The 22,899-nt window shown below is 46.2% G+C and overlaps 2 protein-coding genes across 10 annotated transcripts in view; one reads left to right on the plus strand and one right to left on the minus strand.

Annotated features, from left to right (window-relative positions):
• pargl (poly (ADP-ribose) glycohydrolase, like) overlaps nt 1–6,167 on the plus strand; it is an 8,288-nt gene extending 2,121 nt beyond the window's left edge. For 3 of the 4 annotated variants that reach the window (XM_084693431.1, XM_084693428.1, XM_084693429.1), the window contains 16 exons: nt 12–89; nt 1,400–1,734; nt 1,856–1,969; nt 2,145–2,243; nt 2,332–2,403; nt 2,521–2,607; nt 2,691–2,851; nt 3,060–3,151; nt 3,252–3,318; nt 3,437–3,512; nt 3,699–3,846; nt 4,077–4,155; nt 4,303–4,411; nt 4,616–4,721; nt 4,873–5,001; nt 5,606–6,167. In XM_084693431.1, coding sequence (XP_084549557.1) covers nt 1,402–1,734; nt 1,856–1,969; nt 2,145–2,243; nt 2,332–2,403; nt 2,521–2,607; nt 2,691–2,851; nt 3,060–3,151; nt 3,252–3,318; nt 3,437–3,512; nt 3,699–3,846; nt 4,077–4,155; nt 4,303–4,411; nt 4,616–4,721; nt 4,873–5,001; nt 5,606–5,715 — 1,782 coding nt within the window. In that variant the 5' untranslated portion in view covers nt 12–89; nt 1,400–1,401 and the 3' untranslated portion in view covers nt 5,716–6,167. Of the gene's footprint in view, nt 1–11; nt 90–715; nt 825–1,399; nt 1,735–1,855; nt 1,970–2,144; nt 2,244–2,331; nt 2,404–2,520; nt 2,608–2,690; nt 2,852–3,059; nt 3,152–3,251; nt 3,319–3,436; nt 3,513–3,698; nt 3,847–4,076; nt 4,156–4,302; nt 4,412–4,615; nt 4,722–4,872; nt 5,002–5,605 lie in introns of those variants that run through there. The other variant, XM_084693432.1, reaches the window with a different exon arrangement.
• On the minus strand, nt 6,087–21,585 carry ogdhb (oxoglutarate dehydrogenase b). Of its 6 annotated transcripts, XM_084693414.1 has the most exons (24): nt 20,318–20,480; nt 19,076–19,481; nt 17,309–17,497; nt 16,674–16,763; nt 16,184–16,283; nt 13,056–13,171; nt 12,819–12,973; nt 12,424–12,570; nt 12,050–12,140; nt 11,708–11,887; nt 11,260–11,388; nt 10,742–10,921; nt 10,440–10,592; nt 10,208–10,310; nt 9,855–9,983; nt 9,399–9,549; nt 9,139–9,266; nt 8,868–9,046; nt 8,649–8,720; nt 7,923–8,051; nt 7,765–7,837; nt 7,301–7,464; nt 6,860–7,014; nt 6,087–6,741 (listed from the first exon to the last, which is right to left on the minus strand). In XM_084693414.1, the coding sequence occupies exons 2-24, from the start codon at nt 19,307–19,309 to the stop codon at nt 6,621–6,623; spliced, it is 3,168 nt and encodes a 1,055-aa protein (XP_084549540.1). In that variant the 5' UTR covers nt 19,310–19,481; nt 20,318–20,480; the 3' UTR covers nt 6,087–6,620. The 6 variants fall into 6 exon arrangements, with proteins under 6 accessions (XP_084549540.1, XP_084549536.1, XP_084549535.1 ...); XM_084693410.1 differs by lacking the exons at nt 16,674–16,763; nt 20,318–20,480 and adding an exon at nt 21,465–21,585; XM_084693409.1 differs by lacking the exon at nt 16,674–16,763.
• Between the last annotated feature and the right edge of the window lie 1,314 nt (nt 21,586–22,899).

Below are 22,899 nucleotides of genomic sequence, written 5' to 3' on the forward strand. Positions count from 1 at the left end.
TCTGTTTCCAGGGAGCATTCCATTGTGGTGACTTATTTCTGGCCAGGGACAGAACAGTGACCTGAATCAAGTAACTGGAAACGCTTCAGGTAGGCCTACTGGCACCTTTGAAATTGGCAGTGGCTATGACCAACTAAATGGGCTGAGACATAGGCCTAGTGTATAACAACTAACCCCAAAGAAACATTTTATCGTTGTCAAAAATCAAATCGTCAAAAATATCGTTGTAAATTGTATTAAGGACAAAAAGGTCCGCACTCTATTTTTTACAGTCTATCATCTTAATATATTTTATAAATATTCACATAACTCAGTCGTAGACCAACAAACTTCCCAGAAACACATAGACAACTAACCGGGGTTACCCTGGAAATATATTTTATGGTAGACCCAATATGAGCGAGGATAGGTTATTGTCGCTGGGTGCGATTTAGTTCGTGTATATTTTGTGTTTCATCACTGCCATCCTGTGCTGATAAGGAGAACTGTTGATCCGACCCTAAACAAGTAGCCTAGCCTACTACTAGGTTTATGGATTAAATAAATATAACGAATGAGCATTTAATTGAGGTTTGATCACAAATGTTTTCTTATTGTATTCGCTGCCTACCTCAATTCTATGAATGTCTATTCCATCCAACATTATTTTAAACTGACTACAAATACCACACTTTATGATGATAAACAATCACTTTCACTTTCATTTTACCTGTTCTTAAGTATTGCAGGCTTTCAACGCGTTTTCTCATGAATAACTCGTATCGGATTCCCTAAACTTTTCGGCGAATTCGTAAACTAAGAGTAATTAATCCAGGCACGTTACGGTAATGTTGTCGATTCCGATTAGATTTGTTACTTAGCTCTTCTTTCTGTTTTGTTTTACGTTTTGTTTCGTCTTTTAAGTGTTAACATGTTGATGAACTAAAACGCTGGAAAACCTATTTTCACTCAATGTAATGTTGGGTTCTAACTGTAGGTCGTAAGACAGTTATGGCAACTGGGTTGAGTAGACGATGCAATGAGAGCGAAGGCAACAAGTCTGAAATTGAACTCATAGCGTATAGTTAGGCACGACCTGTCACTAAAATGTCTGTTAGCGACATATGACGACTCGACATTAGGCTATTTGACCTACTGCTCAAAACAGAAGCAGAAGAATAATTGGACATCTTTTACAATGAACCATATCGCGGTGTAGGCCTACACAATCAAAACGTTTTGTCTGCACAGCTAGTTCGATTTGATAAATGTCTCATTAATTTACATCTCCCAATCTCAAATACTGTACACCATATTTAGAAGTAATGTGTTAATCTGTCCATGCCACTGTCAATCAGATTACTTTTTCAATGGGATGTATTCATGCAAACCTGGTAATAGATGTCTCTAATTCCCTTAGAGATGGCAAAAAATGACAGTTCCCAGATGAAGGACGTCCTGAACCACGATCATGATCATAAGGAACACAACCAAGGGGTCAGTGGCAGCAAGTCTGAGCCTGGGAAAAAAGACCTCATAGATTTGGACACGGACACCGCCCATGGCTCCAACCAGAAACCTTCCCATAAAGTGACAGAGGAGAAGAGAGGAAAGAGGAGAGAAGAGGAAAGAAAGGAGAAAGGAGGGGTGATAGGAACATCATGTTGCTCACTCTCTCAATTGAAGAAAGTCCATGGGGACCGTATACCACTGAGTGCACTGACTTTCAGCAGAACACACAATGTTCTCATTGACGTAAGGCTTTCACTAACTACACTGGTGTGGGCTTATTTCACTAGTATCACAGCACATACAAATGTTTGGATTGCTAAGGGATCGAAAATATTGCTCACACCTTTCTGTCTTTCCCTCTTAGGTAAAGGCTTTCAAAGATAGAAAATGTATTGAGTATCAGGAAGGACGGCATTTTTGGAACAACCACTTTGTGAAGCTGCCGTTTTGGCCAGAAAGCGTCATGAGTGTAAAGAAGGTCTGAACTGATCTACGGTCTTATTCAGAAACATAACCCTCTTTGCTGGTCCATGACTTCTGTCTCTGCCAACAGCCTCATTGATGCTCCCACATCGGCCCCCCTTTTACCCACACTTTCCGTCTTTTTCGCATTCTGTTCCGAGACACATTTATGCTCCTACGATGTGTTACAGTTTCCAGGCGTTGCCACCCAAACTAGCCGATGGGAGGTCATCTGTAAACAACTGGAGAACCTTTCCAAGAGCAGCAAAGTATCGGTTGATGATGTGGAGGTACAATAGCACTTTGAATGCTGGGCACTGTGTGAGATTCAAAATCGATGTGCGGTTTGTGGTTGACCTCTCCTTCTCTCGTGCATAGAAAGCCATAAAGACGTTCAATCCAAAGTACAAGGAACTGTGGTCCTTTGATCTTCTCCAGTCATTTGTCAAGGTCAGATACCATTTCACCAATGACAACATGATTTGATTAGAACTGATTCAATAGTAGTACCCCTGGCATCAGTGACTCCAGCCCTTAATGATTTGCCTTTCTTCTCCCTCTTCCCAGAGTGTTAATCCCACGGAAAACTACTACCCATCATTGTTGCCAAAGATTGCAAAGCTGGCCTCCAAACTGCCTCTTTATGTGAAGAAGGTGACAAAACGTCCACCTCAACTTTGCCATCTCACGTCAATCCACAGAAATGCTAACAGAAGCTTTGTGTGTGTGTCTGCCAGGCTATCCCTCTGCTCAAGAAAGGACAAACCTCCTCCATCACGCTCTCGCAGTGTCAGATAGCCTGTCTTCTGGCCAATGCTTTCTTCTGTACCTTCCCTCACCGTAACTCCTCCCAGGCCCAAGCCGAATACAGCAACTACCCCACCATCAACTTCAACAGGTCAGACAATCAGGCTACCTGCACAGATCCCATGCATGACTTCCTACTGTAAGCCAGTGATGTCATCGGTAATCATATCAGATCATTTGATCAGATCAAAGGATGTGTGTGTGTGTGTGTGTGTAAAAAAGAGTGTGTGTAAGGGCATGTTAGTGTGTTTTGTCTCATTCATTTCTGAACCCTTTTCATCTCTTCCCTCTGCGCACAGTCTGTTTGGCAGTCAACTAGAGAGGAAGAAAGAGAAGCTGCGATTCATCTTGCATTACTTCAAAGTGGTCACCGATGACATAAGTCGCAACGGTATCTCCTTCCTCTCACGTACTCTACTGTTGCATGAGTTTGTGTCCTGTGTCAGTATGTTATTCCCCCTTACCCCTGAACCTTGTTATTGTCACGGCAGACAAGAGACCCGGTGGACTGGTAACCTTCGAGAGGCGATGCCTCACACAGGGACCCATGTGGAAAAGGTACACACAAACACAAACTCAGGGGCAATACAGACTCTGGTTTCAACATAGTGTTTTGTGTGCCGTGTGACTGATTCATGCTAAATGTGTCTCCCCTGTGTCCATGTGTCCATGGCAGCTCTGAAAAGAGGTTGACACCACTCCATGTCAGTTCAGAAGGCAGCATAGAGGTTGAAGGCAATGGAATGCTACAGGTGAGAAATATATGATGGCATTTGTCTATGTCATACAAGCTGCGTGTGTATGTGTGTGTGTGTGTGTGTGTGGGGGGGGGGGGGCGGGGGCGGGGGCATCATGGAATGCCCGCTTCCTGGTATGCCACAGCGTCATTGAACGGTGGAGTTCCTGTTTGTTTGTTAAATTGCGAGTGTGTGTCCTAGGTGGATTTTGCCTGTAGCCTGGTCGGAGGTGGTGTGTTAGGCGCAGGCCTGGTGCAGGAGGAGATCCTGTTCCTCATGAACCCAGAGCTGATCGTGTCCCGCCTGTTCACCGAGAAGCTGTCCGACCTAGAATGTCTGATCGTCACAGGTCAGCCGGGTCCGCGTTTGAGTTTGTACGTGTGTGTGTCCTGGGGTGGCTCATCGGGGTGGAGTGCGTGCCACCTAGGCCGGGACATTCCAGCCCGGGACATTCCCTGCCCTCCCCTCTCTTTCTCCCCTGAATTTGCTGTCTCTCCACCGTCACTGTCACAATAAAGCTGAAAACTCCCCCCAAATGAACTTGAATATGTATGTTCTTCTGTTATTTGTTCTTGTCAGGTTCGCAACAGTTCAGTAGCTACATGGGCTACAGTGATAACTTTCAGTGGACAGGCCCATTTGAAGACCGAACCGAGAGGTGACACAGACACACACACAGACACACACATAGACACACATAAGACACACACAGACACACACACACGGAGACACACACACAGACACACGCACACAGACACACACACACACAGATGTCCCGTAGACTCATTGGGTTCCTCCACCACAGGGACAGTTGGGGACGGCTACACAGGCAGATCCTGGCCATCGATGCTCAACACTTCCGACACCCGACTCAACAGTACAACATGAGTTCAGTTACTCGTGAACTCAACAAGGTAGACAGCACTCTGAAGACAAACCTGAGCATTGTGTGACAATTGCATCCACGTTAATGTTAATAACTTTAACCTGCCATGAATTTTAGAACTGCATTACAAAGAGCTGAGAGCCACGAAGGGTTTTTCCAAGGTTTTGGCTCGTTTTGAAGATAGCGTGACAGTTTGGGGTTGTTTGATTTATATTTCACAATGTCCCCATAGGCATATTGTGGGTTTCATCGAGATGCAAAGACCCCTTGCGATGTGCCAGATATTGCTACCGGGAAATGGGGTTGTGGAGCCTTTAACGGAGACCCCAAACTCAAAGGTATTTAAGCTCTGAGTGTTTGAAAGGGCATGTGTCTGTCTGTCATCATCGTATATATTTTTAATACACACAAATACCATCCAATGGAATGGATGAAGACAAGAGCTCTCCTGAATTGCTTTTATTGTGTGTGTGCGTGTGTGCGTCCCAGCTCTTATCCAGCTGATGGCAGCTGCGGAAACTGAAAGGGGACTGGCCTTCTTCACCTTCAAGGACTCTGAGATGGCGAGGGAGCTGGTGGATGTGTACCATCTACTGGTCACCCAAAGAACTACAGTTGGTGAGTCATACACATAAGGAGTTACTAGTGGGTGAGCCACATGCAGTTACTTGGTTACAAGTTGCATGTGGCATAGTCACGGATCTGCAATTTTGCATGTGACATATTCACGGCAATTTTGCACTATTGTACTGTACTCCACTTAGGTTAGTATAGGTTATAGGGTTGAAATAGTTTTTATGTGCATTTAGGGTTTGTATAGTGTATTATTTATTGTTATCTGTAATTTAGGAAGTTTTAGTATTAGGGTTAGTATTGTCAAATATTTATTGCTATCTGTATATTTAGGAAGTTTCACTTATTTAAGCTCAGCATAGATGTAAATTATGTTCTGTGTACTTATATGTTATGTAATGCCAGGTGCTTGCATTGTTTTGTCTTAAGAGTATCAGTGCGCAGTCTGACCTTGTGTTGTTCTGTGTACCTGACAAATAAAAGACTTGAACATGTGTGACCCATCTAACCGTGGAGCTGTGATTGATCTAAGGATGTGATTATTTATGTATGCCTCATAGATAACCCAGACGTATTGGTTAACCATCTAACAGTGTTTGTTTTCCCACTCACACTTGTCCCTGAGAGCTGTTCCTTCTCCATCTTTCAGGGAAGCTGTACGAAACACTGCAGAACTACTGCAAAGTGTGTCGGCACAAACCGGTGGATGTGTTTGCGTTTGTCAAGAACACCTTGAGTGACAAGAAGAGTCTGCTGTGAGGCAACCCACCTTGTTGTGACACGCCCATCCCCTGCGCTAGAGATGAAGCTCATAATACTGCTTTTTGTTTTAATCTGGTTTTGTTCTGCCATTGCAGACAGGAAATCTCTAACAACATTGTGCTGTTGCAAAGAGCAATGAAGTAAATAATTATCATTTAAGGACAAAACTGAAACGTCTACCTGCTGGGATAATTAAAACAGATTATTTTAAAATGTTTGATACATTTTGACGTAACTTAAAAGATTTTTGTTGAATATTGAATTCTTTATATTAAACGCATGAGATCAGTAGTAAGATAAATGGTAAGATAACAGATTTAACAGAACAGATTCATTGTTTTTTGAAAATGACCTTCAAAACCCAGTGCCACAGGAACTCTTGTCTTTATTCATGAGCAAAGAGTAAAATGACATACAATGATACAAAAATAAATAAATGTTTCACCTCATCCTACAGCGTACCATCATTTCATTTCCGCTTTCTATAAGTTACCACTGAAGCGGATGAGTTATCAATAAGTCTTAGGATATATTTCAAGTAACTTCCTGACGGTTTGTTTATGTTTGGCACGGGTGGGGAAGGGGGAGGGTGGTGCAAGGTAAGTGAGTGGGTGATGGAGCAAACAAAAGAAAGGAGGATGGCAGGGTGGCAGAACGGACGGATGTTGAAGAAGGTGGAGAGCAGGAGAAGAGGAGGATGGGCGGATAGACTACATTCCACTTGATATCGATGGCTGTTTTGTCCCACCGTGCGCCCTCCATGGTAGAACAAAACCAAAGTTCCAGAGTACTGACAACCAGCCAGTGTGTGTGGAGGGGCAGTGCTGTGAGGTCTCCTGGTTGCCGGGGGGGGGGGGCGGGTCATGGGGGGACAGACGGTGTGCTAGTGGTTATACTGGCTGTCACTCCTTGCCAGCAAATGCTCCCAGGTTGAACGCTGTGTCCAGGAAGCGCTGCAGTTCCAGGAGGTGGGCCTGTTTGTTTCCAGTGGCTGGAGCAGCCGCAGGGTCGCGGCCAGCGTACCTACACACACACACACACACACAGTCAGTGTACAAGAAGCAGCTGAAAAAAGTAAAGATTCAATGGTTTCTTTCCCCAGTGACTCAAGTTTGAAGTTTGGTATGGTAGTGGGTTGTACCAAACGGGACGGGCGCGGTTGATGGTGGTTCGGATGCGGGGCTTGACATAATCGTAGTAACCCTGGTTCTTGTGCTCCTCTTGACACCAGACCAGGTCGGCGTTGGGATAGCGGTTCGTTTCGGCTTTGACCAGGTCAAATGGGAATGGCGACAGCTGTAGAGTGAGAGAGAGAGAAATACCATAATATAGAGTAGAGAGTAATAGATCATTATTATTCTTTAATTTCTGTTTATAACAATAAATAGGTAACACATGCCTGTATGTTTGCTTTGGCCGTATTTACAATACTGCTTATGCCAATAAAGCATAAAAAGTGTTTTGAAATACACAAGAGTACACATTCCCTAAGATATATGTGACATCTTTTCCAAACTTTCTTTTTGGACAAAGTCTCAAGTACAGTTTGGAAGATGTATGTTTTGGTTGACATGCTTTTCACCTGCTCAACGCGAGTGATGGCGACTGTGGCCTCCATGCCCCTGTTCTTGCGCTCCCGGGTCAGTTCGTAGTACACCTTGCCGGTACAGAAAACAACCCTCTTCACCCCCTCGGGGCTGGCAGATGCCACGCCAGTCTCTGGAATCATTCGCTGAAAGTGTGTACCTGGGTCACACACAAAATACACACATGTATCCAGTGTGTATGTTTTTCCAAGAGATTACACTCGATAAATGTGTGTGTGTGTGTGTGTCAGTCATGACCTGTGGTGCTAGATATCTGGTTGACGTCGATCTCATCCCTTCTTTGCAGTCCAAAACTCTCACTCTGCCACTCGTCTTCTCTATGTCAACTCGCTCTCTGCCCTCCTCTCTCCCTTTTCCCCCCCTCTCTCCTCCCCCTGGCCTCCCTCCCTGTCGCTCCCCCCTCCCCCCCAGGCCTCACCTCCCTCCATGTCCCCCTCACCTGGCAGCATCTCGTCAAAGCTGGACTTGGCCTCCGGGTGGCGGAGCAGCGACTTGGGGGTGAAGATGATCAGCTACCCACGGCAAGAGAAAAAACATGGGTGGTCATGAGCAGCGAGGTTTGATAGAGGTTGTGTGTGTGTGTGTGTGTTTACTTACAGGCTTCCTGAAGGGCTGCAGGATCTGTCTGCGTAGCACATGGAAGTAGTTGGCCGGATTGGAGCAGTTAACCACAATCCAGTTACAGTCATACAACTGACGCACGGCAAAGTCCTCCTCAGACAGTTTCTGCATCAGAAACAGAGAGCGTGAAAGGGAGGGACAGGGAGAAAGTGAGAGGGTAAGAGATCAGGAGAGAGGACGGGAGGGGGAAAAAATGTAAAACCAAATGTGTCTGCAAAGGGTTGCTATGGTATATGACACCAACCTGAGCACACAGGTATATTTTCTTTAGTAGGGCCTGACTATTCACTCCCATTCAAAATGGTGTTATCTCCAACCAACAACCCCTCAACCTAACCTAAAACCTTAATGTGGGGGGCCAGATGGCTGAGCGGTTAGGGAGTCGGGCTATTAATCAGAAGGATGTTGGTTAGATTTCTGGCTGTGCAAAATTACGTTGTGTCCTTGGGCAAGGCACTTCACCGTACCTGCCTCGGGGAGAATGTACTTACTTACTGTAAGTCTCTCTGGATAAGAGTGTTTTCTAAATGACAAAATGTAATGTATTTTGTAATGCTTAAGCTCATTCTAACCCTAACCCTGAAACCATTTGAAGTTGTGGTGCCCAGGAAAAGGTTTTTCATCCATTACTATACTTATGATTACATTTGGTCCCCACAAGGGTAGTTAAACAAGGGAACACACATACACACACACACTCACAGGGAAGACATCTGGGTCATCGTTGCACATCTGCAGGAACCTCTCTGGACGGGCTGAGGAGTGTTCTGGACCCTGAGTGAAGCATTGTGAATTAGTGAAGCATCATGGGTTGAGATCATACACAGACTGTATTTGCAGTATATGAAAGAGAGAAAGTAGGGAGACTGGGAGATACAGAGGGAAAAACTGGAGAGGTCATGGAGTCGAGGTGGTTCTTACCATTCCCTCCATCCCGTGGGGGAGCAGCAGGACTATACCATTCTGCCTGACCCACTTGGCCTGGCCCGGGCTTATGAACTGGTCTATGATGCATTGGGCCGTGTTGTGGAAGTCCCCAAACTGAGCTTCCCACAGAACCAATGCATTGGGACTGGCCATCGCAAAGCCCAGCTCGAAACCTACAGGCATGTGGAGGGACAGAGAGTCATCAGAGTGGGTTGGTGATGGATGGGTTTGTCTGTCTGGGTGTGTTTGCGTGACTGCTACTGACCCAGTACTCCGTATTCTGACAGAGAGCTGTTGCAGACCGTGTAGGGGGCCTGGTTGTCAGAGACGTGGTTCATCGGGATGCAGATCCTCTTGTCGACGTTCTGATCGTGGAGAACGTGGTGCCTGTGGCTACAAAAGGAAGGAGAGGTAGGATCGAGAAAGCAGAGTGACAAGGAAGGAGGAAGGGAGAGAGTTTGAGAGTCAGGGGTCAATCTGGCAGTAGTATCTGTTTTTGAGTTCTTTCAACGTGTGTGTGTATACCTGAAAGTGCCTCTCTCCACGTCTTGGCCACTGAGGCGGACGTGTGTCCCTTCTTTGAGCAGTGATCCGAAGGCCATGTACTCCCCCAGCGCCCAGTCACACACACGCTGGCTGACCATCGTCGCACGGCCCTTGAGGATACGACTCAGTCCTGACACACACACACACCAAAATGTCATTTTTTGGGAAACAATCTATTCCGGCGTCTTGACCTTTGGAGTGATCTCCATTACAGTCAGTCAGAGTTATAAAATACATTTAAAAATAAGAGCTGTTAGCCGAAGTGCAGTGTCCACCGACTGTTTTTCCCCTTCACTTTCCCTCTCACTTTGAATCTCTATAAGAGCAAGCGATGCTGAGATATACCTGTTTGTGGTGACTGTGAAGACAAAGGCAACTCTGAGCTGTGGCTACTCTGTGTGTGTGTGTGTGTGTGTGTGTGTGAAGACCTGCTACCTCCATGTATAGTGAAGTCTTCCATCGGGACGGAGGAAGCGATGTTTCCGATGTGGTTGAGCTCCTCTTCAGTGATCCCTGTGGACGGGCTGTTCATGCTCTTAGGCTGACCGTCCAACGTGAAGAAACCTACACCCAACAAACACACAATGCACACACAACGCACACACAACACAACGCACACACAACGCACACACAGACAGTGTATCAAGTACATGGACACAACCAATGCACCACTTTCCAAGACTGAGAAATGCAAAGCGATCGAGACTGATGTTGACGGGGGTGGGACAGAGATGGAGTGACGGAGGTAGAGATAAAAACACACAGAACCTAAACAGACACACACACACCTGGCCAGGGAGAGTCCAGCCAGTGCTTGATGTGGAGAATCTTTTCGTCTTTGGAGCGAGCGTACGCCTCCTCGCAGATCTTGTTGTACTTCGCAATCTCCTCCTACATGGAGACACGGGGGCAGATGGGGTAGAGCAGAGAGGGGGGGGTGGGGTGGTAGTGAGATAAGAGTGGAGAAGCTGCGCTAGACTCGAACCTTGAGTCGGCGCAGTGGACGCGACGCCAAGTCACCTCGTACTCCTGCCTGGTGACGGCACCCTCAGAGATGAGCTCCTCGGCGTACTTCTGCAGCACGCCCTTCTGCTTCCTGATCTGCTTGTACATGAGTGGCTGGGTGAACATGGGCTCGTCCATCTCGTTGTGGCCGTTGCGCCGGTAACACACCTACGCGGCGACAACAACACACAAGGATTTCACACCCATACGGGACGGTTTGGAAATTTCCTCATGAGGGGGAGGGAGGCAGGGAGGGAGGGTTCCCTCCCACCAGGAGGTCGAACGTGGACTATGCATCGACGCGAGCCACAACTTACCAGGTCGACCACCACGTCTTTGTGAAAGGTGTTCCTCCACTCGGCCGCCACGTTGCACACGTACATGACGGCCTCGGGGTCGTCGGCGTTCACGTGGAAGATGGGGGCGTTGACCACCCGGGCCACGTCTGTCGGGTACGGAGACGAGCGTGCCATGCGGGGGTCTGTCGTGAACCCAATCTGCGTAGACGAAACAACAAGAGTTTGAATGTACGTGTGTGTGTGTGTGTAGGGCAGGGGTGTCAAACCCTGGTTGTCGAGGGCTGCTGTCCTGCATGTTTTAGATGTTTCCCTGCTCCAAACACCTGATTCAATTAAATGGGTTGTTATAACGAACATTCATTTGAATCAGGTGAGCTGGATCTGGGAAACATTCAAAACATGCCGGACAGCGGCCCTCGAAGACCAGGGTTTGACACCCCTGGTGTAGGGGGTGGGGCATCAAGCTTTGTGATACAAAAAACCGAAGCTGCGTTACCCGAGAGGGAGAGAGTGTTTCTTAGCATGAGTGTGTTTACCTGGTTGTTAACCACAACATGTATTGTGCCATGCGTGGTGTAGGAGGGCAGGTCGGACAGGTGAAACGTCTCGTAGACAATACCCTGACCCGCAAATGCTGCATCGCCATGGAGAAGGAGAGCCATCACCTTTTAAGATCCAGATAGAAAGAGTTTGGAGTCAGATGGCTGAGCGGTTAGGGAATCGGGCTAGTAATCATAAGGTGGCTGGTTCGATTCCCTGCTGTGCCAAATGACGTTGTGTCCTTGGGCAAGGCACTACACCCTACTTTCCTCGGGGGGAATGTCCCTGTACTTACTGTAAGTCGCTCTGGATAAGAGCGTCTACTAAGTGTAATGTAGTTTGGATGGAACATTTTGCAATGAAAACTCAATTTGTGTGTGTGTGAGAGAGAGAGAGAGAGAGAGAGAGAGAGAGAGAGACAGAGAGTCTGTGTGTATGCGTTACCCTCTTCCCCTCTGTGTCTCCACAGTAGAACTGCTCTGCTTTGGTCTTGCCCTGCACGACTGGGTCCACCGCCTCCAGGTGGGAGGGGTTAGCCATGAGCGACAGCGTGATGTTCCTGTCTGTGACCCTGTTGAGCCGGTGGTGGAACGTCCCCAGATGGTATTTGACGTCTCCGGAGCCCTGGGAGAGAGGAGTAGGACCACAGTGAGAGACAGAGAGAGAGAGAAGCAGAGACAAAAGGGGGAGAGAGAGAATGAGCGTATTTAGGATTGTATTTTGTAGGATAGGGAGTAGGACTCGAAGAGTTTGACGCTGTCTAAGTGACTTATGAGTGGTTCGGACCTCGTCGGCTGCCTCCAGCTTGGAGTCGAACTGACAAAAGATCTGCTCCAGCTCCTTGCGGATCACGTTAGCCAACACGTTCAACCTCCCCCTTGAGAGAGAGAGAGGAGACGATTATGTACACACAGAGCGTATCGTTTTCATATGTAGGGCAATAAGGACGACTTTTAATAGGCTACCACAAATGTTGTGGCCCATTAAAAGTGGCAGCAGAGAAAGTGTTTTCTTTTCGCACAACCTTTTTCAATTGGTTTCCTCTTGTTTTAAAAGCTAGCTTGTTTCGTTTTTCTTCATCCTGACTATCTCGGAGGGGGGGGGGGGGGGTCTGGGGGGTCTGCATGTCCGTAGCACGCCCCATCATGGCGCCGCAGTACCTGTGGGGCATGCCCATGATGACGCTCTCCACCCCGCTTGCGCTCGACTTGTCGATGATGGTCTTCAGTGCGGGGATGAGTGACTCGCAGCCCTCCAAGCCAAAGCGCTTCTCCGATGACCACTTCCTCTGGAGGAACTCCTCAAACCTAGCGCGGGAAAGCAACAGGAAGTTAACCGGCTTGGTGCTGTCCCAACACTCTACGCAAGCCACCAATCCAGGTAGGTTTACATCAAGGATTTCTCCCGACTCCTCCAATCCAAAAAAGGGTCAATTAAAGTTCAGTTTATTGAGAAACTGAACTGGGCCTCACTACGGTTGGTTGAACATCTAGTCAGGCAGAGACGGGGCCAGACGTTGAGAACATGAGGCGGTCCTTAGGGGGGCAGAACGGACCTGGTGGAGCGAACCATCCGAGCCAGTAGAGTCCTCTTCTCCTCCAGGGTGAAACGCATGACTCCGGGCCTCTCAAACTTCTGTCTGATCCACTGGCACTGGTCCAAGTTGTTAATGAACATGAACTCCACCCCGATGTGCTGGCAGTATGCCATCTACGGCAGAGGAGGAGAAGGTGAGGGTGAGTGTGCGACTGCATGTCCGTTGGGACGGGAGAGAGAGGCGGCCTATTTTTACCTCGAGGCGCCGAATGATCTCTCGGAGAGGCAGAGCGCTCTCGCTGCCCCCGATGAACGTGGTGGTGGGGAGCCGAAACACCTGGTCTAGGTCGGACTCGTCCAGGCCGTAGAAGCCTGCCGTTGCCATGGAGACAGAATGGGGTGAGAGAGGGAGTTGCGGGGTCGGGAAACAATTATACTAGGTACAGCAGACGAGCAAGAGTACAGGAGTGAGAGCTGCACTTCTATTGTCTCTACTGACCAATTTATCGGCGGGCCGATATTATCGGCCGATATTAGGTATTTTCCAAAAAATATCGGTATCAGCATTTATAATGGACGATAAATGAATAAAACATTTACAAATTTAAAAAACGGACGAAACAACACCAACCTTCAACCATGTTATGAGTGTTAGCTTGTATAGTTTGTCCACCAGAGGGCACTCTACAACGTCCCTGTTGGCAACGCCACAAACACTACAACCAGCTGATCCAGCCAGAGTCGAGCAGAGTGTTAGGGAAATCTGTTCATGTTTTGTTACGCGTTTCTGGATTATTGTATTTTTTTTATATATATCGGCCGATATATCTAAATATCAGATTTTTAAATCACCAAATATTTGTCTGCCTTAAAAATCTTTATCTGTCGGGCTCTACTACTGACAGATCAAAACTGTCAGATCTGAAGCAACACACGGATAAAAAATCCGAAACACAACACTAAAAGCACAAACAAAGTATAGCTTGGTTAGTATGAAGCAGGGAGACATGAAAGTGCAACAAGAAGTGAAACAGAAGAGAAGCACAACAATCCTATAACAGGGTATATTTTTGGGGGGAATGCGTTTGGGTAGGTATGCGTACAGAACACCTAAACTTTTTAAACTAGTGCATGAGTAAAACGTGTCTGTCTGAATGATCCAAACCAGGATATATTCCAATCTCTGGTCCCTCTCTGGGTGAGATCAACAGCTCTTCACTTCCCAGTTGTGTGTCCGCTTATAGCCCATGTGGTTCCGTATGTGTGTTTTAACCACGGAACTGAATGTTCTTGCAAACACAGATAAGGTGCAGTGACGCATATGCAACACGTGCTCATCGACAAACAGACATGTTCCCACGCCCACCGACCTGACACACACAGCCTTCAGTGAGTGTGCCATCTTTCATCCACATACATCTGAACCAGAGACACCTTAGGGCAAGACCCATGTGCATGTAGCCTACTGGGTAAATGTCATAAGCACCCTGGCTCTAGGCAAACCCCAACCTGTGTGTGTGTGACCAAGTGCTTCAAGGGTGAAGGCTTGAATCGTCACTGAACTGATCGTTTTTATCTTTGACGTCCTTGTATCTCAGACACACACAACTGCATTCAAAACTGTACTCAGTACAGTAAAAGTGAGTGGTACTGTCATCCATGAAGTGCCCTACTTTTGTTGCAGACCTGGCTAGCCTTGAGAAAACTTAAGTAACTCAAGGCTCGCATGGCTGAAAGGCATTCAGCCATGCGGGCCAGGCTCTCTCTGATCTCATCACAGTCAAGACTTCACGATGCAGGCAGGGAAGCTGATGTCTGTGTGGGCTCCCATGAAAATCTCTCAGGCCTGCCAGTGAGCGACAGTGTGCTGATTCAGAGGGTTTTGACTGCATCTTTAAAGCCCCCTATCACTATCATTGTCTCTTTAAGGTACAGTAGAAAGATTGACATTCAATGCATTTGTAAACACTGAACAAGCACAATGGACAGCACATACAGCACTACTAAGACAAAAGGACCTACATAGCAGACTAGTATTTAGTTTACTAAACCAATAGTTGGCTATGCTATGAAAAGGTCTACATATAAAATCAAGTGGTACCGGTTAGAACTTTAGCTAATTTGATTGGTGGATGTAAACACTACGGAAATCAACTTTTTGTGTCCATTCTACTCCATCTAGTTAAGCGGAAGGTCCTACTAAAGCAGAGGTTAACAGGAAGTGGACTATATTGCAAAGCCATACCTTCAGCAGTGAGATCATAAAGACGGTCTTTGTATACAGAAATGTCTGCCGCATGCACACACACACACACAGATTAATAAAGTAGTACATTTAGTGACACAAGTTAATGTCACTCCCCCATTGACCACTCAACCAGTGCAAAACGTCTTATTCTACCCCAAACGCACAGCTACACACACTCTAACAGGTTATCGCATCTCCTGACACTTCCCTTTCAAGTACAGAGTTTGTGGAGGGCAACACACATAAAGGGGCCAAGGGAATGTTTACATTGACATTCTATGGACTGTACTTCCATAAGTCATAAACATGAAAAAACATACATCTTATCTACAACATTAGTTAAGGATGATTTAGAACACAGTTCCAGTGTTTCCCACAGATTAGAAAGCAATTTGTGGGGGTCGGTCGGCCCGTGTCTGACGTGCCGTGTGTGTGGAGGGGTCAAAATAAATCCTTTGTTAATAATTCATTACACTGAACTTCATGTTATTCACCTCAAATTATTCACACGATCCGGCAACCTCCTGATTACTAGCCCGACTCCTTCACTGCTCAGCCATCTGACACTCTTACTAGCACAGCAGATCGACGTCGTTGCTTACGTGTGCTGACGTTGTGACTGTGTGTATGTGAGAGACGCGTGAGTGACAGAGAGACGGAGGGAGAGCAGGGAAAGGAAATGCAGTGTTTTAAATAGCATTAAAAAAAAAGTATAATGAAACGCAATATGTGGCGGCCGGTGTTGATTCTGTGGCGCACCGCCACAAATTAGTCTACGAGTGGGAACACTGCAGTTCCATGTACCACAAATAAAATGGTTTTAGGCCTTACAGATAACTTGTAGTCAAGGGGTTGCTGAAAGATACAACATCATATATTTATGTCTAGGGATCGTGGATGAAAGACGGATGCTAATTCCCTGTTCACATTAAGCACCTTCACGGTCTGGTCAACGTTAGTAGGTTGCCATGGAAACGAAGCGGGCCTGTCCCGTCAAGTGTCTAACCGACTCAGAAAGCCACGCGAGAGCCGACAAGGATGTTGGGATGGTAAGGTGGCCTCTTTGACGAGGATGCCCTAAAAACCCAGTCTGTCAACCTTCCTTCCTCACTTCCTCACCCACTCTCAGTCCTCACCCAGCTTATCGTTGGAGGTGATGATGTCAGAGGGAGTGGGCTCCAGGTCGGCGGCCATGATGCCCAGAGGGTCCAGCTGAGCCACATGGTGACCCCGGATCTACGCACGCACCATCCCATGGAAGAGGGTCGCCCCAGATAGAGAGGACACGAGGAGGAGGGGGGGGGGGGGGGGGGGGAATTTGGAGGGTATCCAGTTAGCGATGAATGGTGTTGGGGGGGAGGGAGGGGGGATGGGGAGGGTTGGCACATGCAAATGAAGGGGGGGGGGGAAAGAGGACCGCCAAATCAAAAAACGACAAACCCAGCACAAACACACACAAAGAAAAACAGCAACAAAAACAAAACAAGGGTAAGAAAGGACAGATTGGAAGGGAGGCAGAGGCAGAACAGGAAAAAAGAGAGATGTGATTTAATGCAGATGTGCAAAGGGTTAATCCCAGCAGCGCGGGCCAGCGGAGCTGCGGGCAGGAGGTCATCTCTCACCAACATTCTGGAAGCCCACTGTAACGGGGGCATCATCAAAGTCTACACAGCTGATATCCAAGGGGTCCAACTTGGCTATATGATGCCCCCGTACCTAAACACAGGACGACATATCTCAGCATGGTGTGTGTGGGTGTGTGTGTGTGCTGAAATGAGACCATCACATACCCAACCACATCTTTCTGAACAATCCTGATCATATGCCCCCATGAAGCAACTGACAACTGTGTGTGTGAGAGAGTTTGTGTGTGTGTCTACTCTTTACTGACAGAACTGGATATTGATGTAAATTGAAACATACCACTACACCATCTGGGTAATTACATTGACCAACCCTTACAGTTTGTTTGTGGGGCTATGAACGTCAGAGATCAGGCCTGTTAATGGATGTCATGTGTAGCCCACGTTCATGATTAACATGTCAAAACATCCCGCCATTTAGGAGGACACGAGATGGAGTGACGCTGCATGTTTACCGTTGAAATCTGATAGGGTCGATACACAACTGTATGATTGTGTGTGTGTTCTTTCTATGGATTTTTAATGACTAATAACTCACTGATTACCAAGCATAGCTAGTATAAATATCCTGTTAGCAACATCCACAGAGAGTAGATGTCGGGGTGTGTACACGTGTACCTGGTATGCTCGTATGAGTGACTGCACAGCCAAGTGGTCCTCCACAAGTTTCTCCACGTTAGGTTGCGCCCCAACAAGAGCCTTGGCATGAGCCAATCCCTGAGCCAGACCCCCCAGAGGAGGGGGGCTCTGATAGGCTGCGCCCGGCGGAGCCCCAGCATTGGCGTTACGGAAGAAGATATCCCAGGACTGGAATAGGACACAGGAGGACAGGTTAGGAATGAATTCAACCAAGCCCGGTTTACAGCACACACAGGCATATTGGCTAGGTCAAGGCTCTTAGGTCATAGGTATAAAGTGTAACACATGGTCATTCTTTTATCAGATTACAGTAAGTACATAAGACAAACAACCAAACAGCTGTATGCCGCACACAAATTGTGTTTGGTCTTTGACCCGTTCACTGGGCACAGACATGCAGCAGTGTGTGTACGTGCCAACCAAGACACGCACGCACAAACTACTGAGTAATGCTGACCTTGAGTTTCTAACCTGAGAAGAAGTCTAATTGGCTTACTGGCAATGAGCGGCTTTGGGGGATCCGTTGGTTACACCATTACGACACGGAGGAACTAGAGACACTGGCCTACTTCTTGGCTGTAATGCCGCAAGGCTGCAATTTCTCCTCTTAGATCAATACACTTGTTCTTTTTTTATTCTTATATTTACTGAAGGAATGTATGTATGACACTGTATTTATGACAAGGCACAACGTCAACCTACAGGATTATGTGCCTAACACATCAACAAGTACACACGATAACACCTGATCGCGTCAACAATAGTGCTGTTTGGTAAGCACCTGACAATGCCTGCAGAGGGTCTGTTAGAGAGAGAGAGAGAGAGAGAGAGAGAGAGAGAAGAGACATAGAGACATAGAGAGAAAGAAAGAAAGATAGAAAGAGAGGGGAGAGAAAGGAAAGAGAGAGAGACAGAGCACAAATGGACCGATCGGGAATGAACGAGTGAGAGATTTGATACAGAAAAGCTTCTTTTTTTTTGTCCTTCTCTTGTCTTTTAGTTCGACCCAGGTAGGGTCTCCCAGCACTCAAGCATTATGGATCCTACAATATTGTGTTGTGGCCATAGTCACATTACATAGTGGTCTCTCTGAAATGTTTGTGTGTGTGTGTGGGGGGGGGGGGGCATTGAACAAGAGGCAAAAAAAGCCTCTTATGTAATGATCCTTGAAAGACAGCTAGCTGGTTATAGACACAATAATTAAGGTGTTAGGAGTGTGTGTGTGTGTGTGTGTGGGGGGAGGGGTCATCTGAACTGCTTAAAATGTGACAATTATTTGTGTTTCCGCACGCCACCACAGAGGTTGGGGTCAAAGCCACACGTATAGTGACAGCAGCAGCGGACCCTGTCGGACATGCAAGGCTGATGGTTATGTGCATGTGTGTGTCTGTGTTTGTCTTCACCTCAGCGGGTAAACAGGAAAATAACCCTAGAATCGACATCCCGCAATTTCAGTGGGCGAGGGGCTTTATCGGGCAAGCATCACTTCCCTCATCTCTGCACACGGATATATGCACTGTCTAGCAAACAGAAACAAGCCAACTGGATAGGGCATATTTGTCTAACATTTGTCACACTGCCTTTTGAACGGAAGTAAACAATTTCCCCCCTGACCTTTAAGTAGGATTCATTGCACAGGCACTGTTACACTGTGTTGACCCGAGCGTCAGTGCTCATTGATCCCAGGAGCAGCCTGTGTTTGCTTTCTCCCAGCACAAACCACGTTTGCAAAACACACACACTTACCTTGTGTACACTCCTGGGGTTCTCTAACCAAGAAAAGTACATCTCCTCGACATAGTTAGAACTTGTCCCGTTTAGAAACGGCTCGGCAGCCACGGGCGCGTTCAGGTGCCTCATTGGCTGAAAAGTCCTTAAAGCACCTCCCACTGCCACAGGCCTGACGTGTGATAGACTCTGGGCACTCTGGGAGGCAGGGATTGGCCGTAGCCTTGCGACCGTAGTCCTTAAGCGGTGCATGTTAGCCAATCAGAAGAGGCACCTCTCACGGTAACCAGAAAGATGATGACAAATTCTGACGTCAGAAAATATGGATGCTCCCTTGGTCTGTGCAAACAGCAACGAGAAGTGTGCAGTCCACGTCCTGGCCTGGTTCTCTCTTTCTCTGGGCTGGTTTTCAGGTCCTGACACCCTGTTAAGAGTAAAAGATAAAGATCCCTCAATTGGACTGTGTAACACCATCTCCCACTGGTCCAATCCTGATGCAATGTACACTAAACCTTATGAAATAACATAGGAATCTGTGTCATATGGCACTGAGGTACTCAGATGACAACAAATAAGTAATGTCCATCCTTAATATAGTGTAGGGCAGCAGGCACTGTAACTGTGCTTCTCCCTATGGATTTGTACAACTCTTTCTCTCTCAGTCTTTGTTTCTCACAATCTCTGTCACACACAAACCTGAATATTGCGGCTACAACTTCTGTGTAAGACAGCAAGAACGGTAGTTAGTCCCCCTTTGGATACATTTTATAGGCTATACATTCTTTTACGTGCTCAGACAGCATTGCAGCACAGCAAACCTTTCATCGCCGCCAAATGTATTTGTATCTAATAACGACTAGATATCAATACACAATAACCACTGGACCATATTCCCCTCGTTTTGTATAAACGGATGACGGTGATGATTTGCGCACGACCTTGAAAGCGCGCTTCCTCTGCTTCTGAACGCATCATGAGCATTTATACACCTGCCAGACCGTGCGGCGTGCCATCACAAAAAGTATCTAGCTGGCTATTTAACTTGTACGTTTACATCCTCTATCCATATAGCTGATACGTTTACAGTTAAACGAGCAAGGATAGTGTATGGATAGTGTAACCAGACCAATTCAAGAATTAGCGAGCTAAGTAACTTAGCTTAGCAAACCTAGCTAGTCTGGCTAGATGTGCTAGCTTATTCTATTTGGTAATACGCTACTAGTGAACAAGTGGAATTTTCAAAGTAGTGCGCATACTTACTTCGCCCACCCTCTCTACCCAGTTTTTGTTTTGAGTTTTATCAGTTGTTCACAGGCTGACATAGATGCACGGTCGTCCCCGGCAGAAGTCTAGGAAGATAAACCAGCTTTGTAGGTCGTGTGTGGCTCTCTGGCACTGTCCGATTCATCCGAGTGCTGATATTCAGCATGTTGTCGAACCTACGTCAAAGAGGCGGTAAAACTATGCGGCGCCACCAAACTAAATTTCAGAATCTGTAACTGGATCTGGGACCCACACATGTTAGACATCGTGTAAATGGAATGGATTTATGCGCATTTATATATATTGTTGTACAAATAATATTTGTTAAGTAAAAATACTTGTTTTTATTTGAAAACAGCTGGATTTAATGATACTGCACGGAATAAAAATATATCAGTTATATTTTAGATATGCTGTAGGGCTACTCGCACCAAATTTAGTGTTAGTGTTACTCGTGCATGTGTATCGTTAGAAACCTAAAAATTGCGTCCGGCAGGGATTCCCTGTTTCTCTGGGTCTTTCACAAACTAGTTATTACGCCCTTACAAGTTTTTGAATGGCTATCTCCCTTACTCCTTTTTGCGCGAGCTTTGACCTTAACTCTATGGCTTTGACTGTAGAGAGAACTGTCATTGGTCGACCGCTTTCTCAGTGTTGCCAGATGCACGATAATTATCCTCCATATACGCTCATTTTGAGCTTTTGGTACGATACTTCGCCATTTACATTCTGGCAACACTGAGCACCTTGCCGCCTTTGTTATTGTCTGAGGAGGACTGAAAAGTGTCTAAATGTCCTTATGTTAATGTGGCCATATAAAGAATATACATTTGTTAGCATTATTGCTTTAGTATATGGACAAGACACATTAAAGACATTAAACAACCACTGAAAGCAAACAGAAGCACTGGACTAAATGCCCCAAAAAGACTTGTTTTACATTTGCACTTTGCAATTTTGTTAAGGTTCAATAAAGAAATGATCATATAGCCTATGTCGTTTGTGTCATTTTAGTCATTTCAATTGTGACTTTTGTATGCATTCACATGGTCATGGTGTGGCATGCAATACACCAGCCCCCCACCCCTGCCGCCGCCGCGACAAAGTGTCTTCTTTTTCACAAACTCAAATCTGGTCACCCTACCTTTATCAGTGAGCTATTGATAATAGAGTAGTAGTTGTCCTCCTTTCGTCTTCTTAATACAAACTTGAGAATGGATGCAGGTTCTGTGCTCTCTGACTGGTTGAAAGTTCAAATGAAACTTTGTCCTTGGATGAGAAATGAATGCAGATGGCCAAGTCCTTATCTGATTTGAGGTACACACACAACCACACGCACGCACACACACACCACACACAAGCTGAATAGACGTGCACATACACACTCACCACACACACAGCAGAATAGGACCTGGGGGGGTCACAAAATAATGCTTCCTCATATTTTGGGATTTGTCTGCAAGTCTGCCTGAGTTTCTCTTTCATTCTGTGTGTGTGCACAGGCAAGTTGTCTGGGCGAGAGAACGATAAGGTTAGGGAGGGCTCTGCATTGAAATGTATTTTTATTGGTCACACACTGATAACATCTGAACACATTTTATTATTGTCGAGCATAAGGAATTAACATTGGAAGAACAGCTTTATTATGAGAGGACTCAAGAGATAAAGAGCAAGAATTGGATTCACATTGCATTGTCATTTTTTCAGTTACAAATTGTTTTCTCCTTTTCATCCAACACTGTGCCAAATGAGAATGATGAGGCCCATTTAAAGCACTTAAGGTGGAGGTCATGCCAAACCTCAGATCTAGCTGGGGTCAGAATGCTATATGCCCTGTACTCAGATTAGAAACCATTACATATGACCTTGGGTGAGTGGTTAATGAAATATGTGTGTACTTCCATTACCATCCCATAAAAACACAAGGATTAGCGCTATAGGAACGAGGGAGAACAATGACAACAGGAGGCGAGAATGATAAAGAAAAGACATACGAAAACACACACATCTATGACTGGGCATAGATGGGCATCATCAATGACGTTAGCCTCATGGGTTTAACTGCCGTTGTCGTTTATGAACGATATTATGAAGTACAGTCCACGTGGCTAGAAAAACAGTGCATGCGTACCCTAAATATTCATCACTGTTTCCAAACACGTATGTCTTACTCTGTTTCATTCTCACTCTGTATCTTCCTGCCGTTATTTCTCTTTTGTTCTCTCTTGTCTTATCAATCCAAGGCAGACTCGCCCTCGATACCCATGTTTGTTAATGTTCAACCCAATATCTACTTCTATGTAACCGTAGAGAAGTATAAGTGTTTGTGTGTGCTTGCGGGTATGTTTGCAGTGTGTACATACATTGCCATGGAAGTGACATGTTTAAATTCAAAAGATAAATTCGAAACACCAATGGTCTGCAATGAAGGGGTATACCAACAGCTGACCAAATCTCATTTCTGTGATAAAGAGAGAGGACAACATACATGATGCATGTCTTAACAAGCAGTTAAGTTGTTAAATGTATCTGTATTAGTGCCTGAACCGAAAACCTGAACAGCACACTCAAACGCTGTA

Source organism: Hypomesus nipponensis, chromosome 27 (genome assembly GCF_054491055.1).
Source record: "Hypomesus nipponensis isolate SF chromosome 27, ASM5449105v1, whole genome shotgun sequence".
Classification (NCBI taxonomy): domain Eukaryota; kingdom Metazoa; phylum Chordata; class Actinopteri; order Osmeriformes; family Osmeridae; genus Hypomesus; species Hypomesus nipponensis.

Coding starts and splice junctions, on each gene's coding strand:
- ogdhb (XM_084693414.1), bottom strand. CDS start 19,309: ATGCACCGCTTAAGGACTACGGTCGCAAGGCTACGGCCAATCCCTGCC. Junction 12,974..13,055: donor AGATCATTCGGCGCCTCGAG/GTAAAAATAGGC, acceptor CCTCTGCCGTAG/ATGGCATACTGCCAGCACAT. Junction 6,742..6,859: donor AACCGCGCCCGTCCCGTTTG/GTACAACCCACT, acceptor GTGTGTGTGTAG/GTACGCTGGCCGCGACCCTG.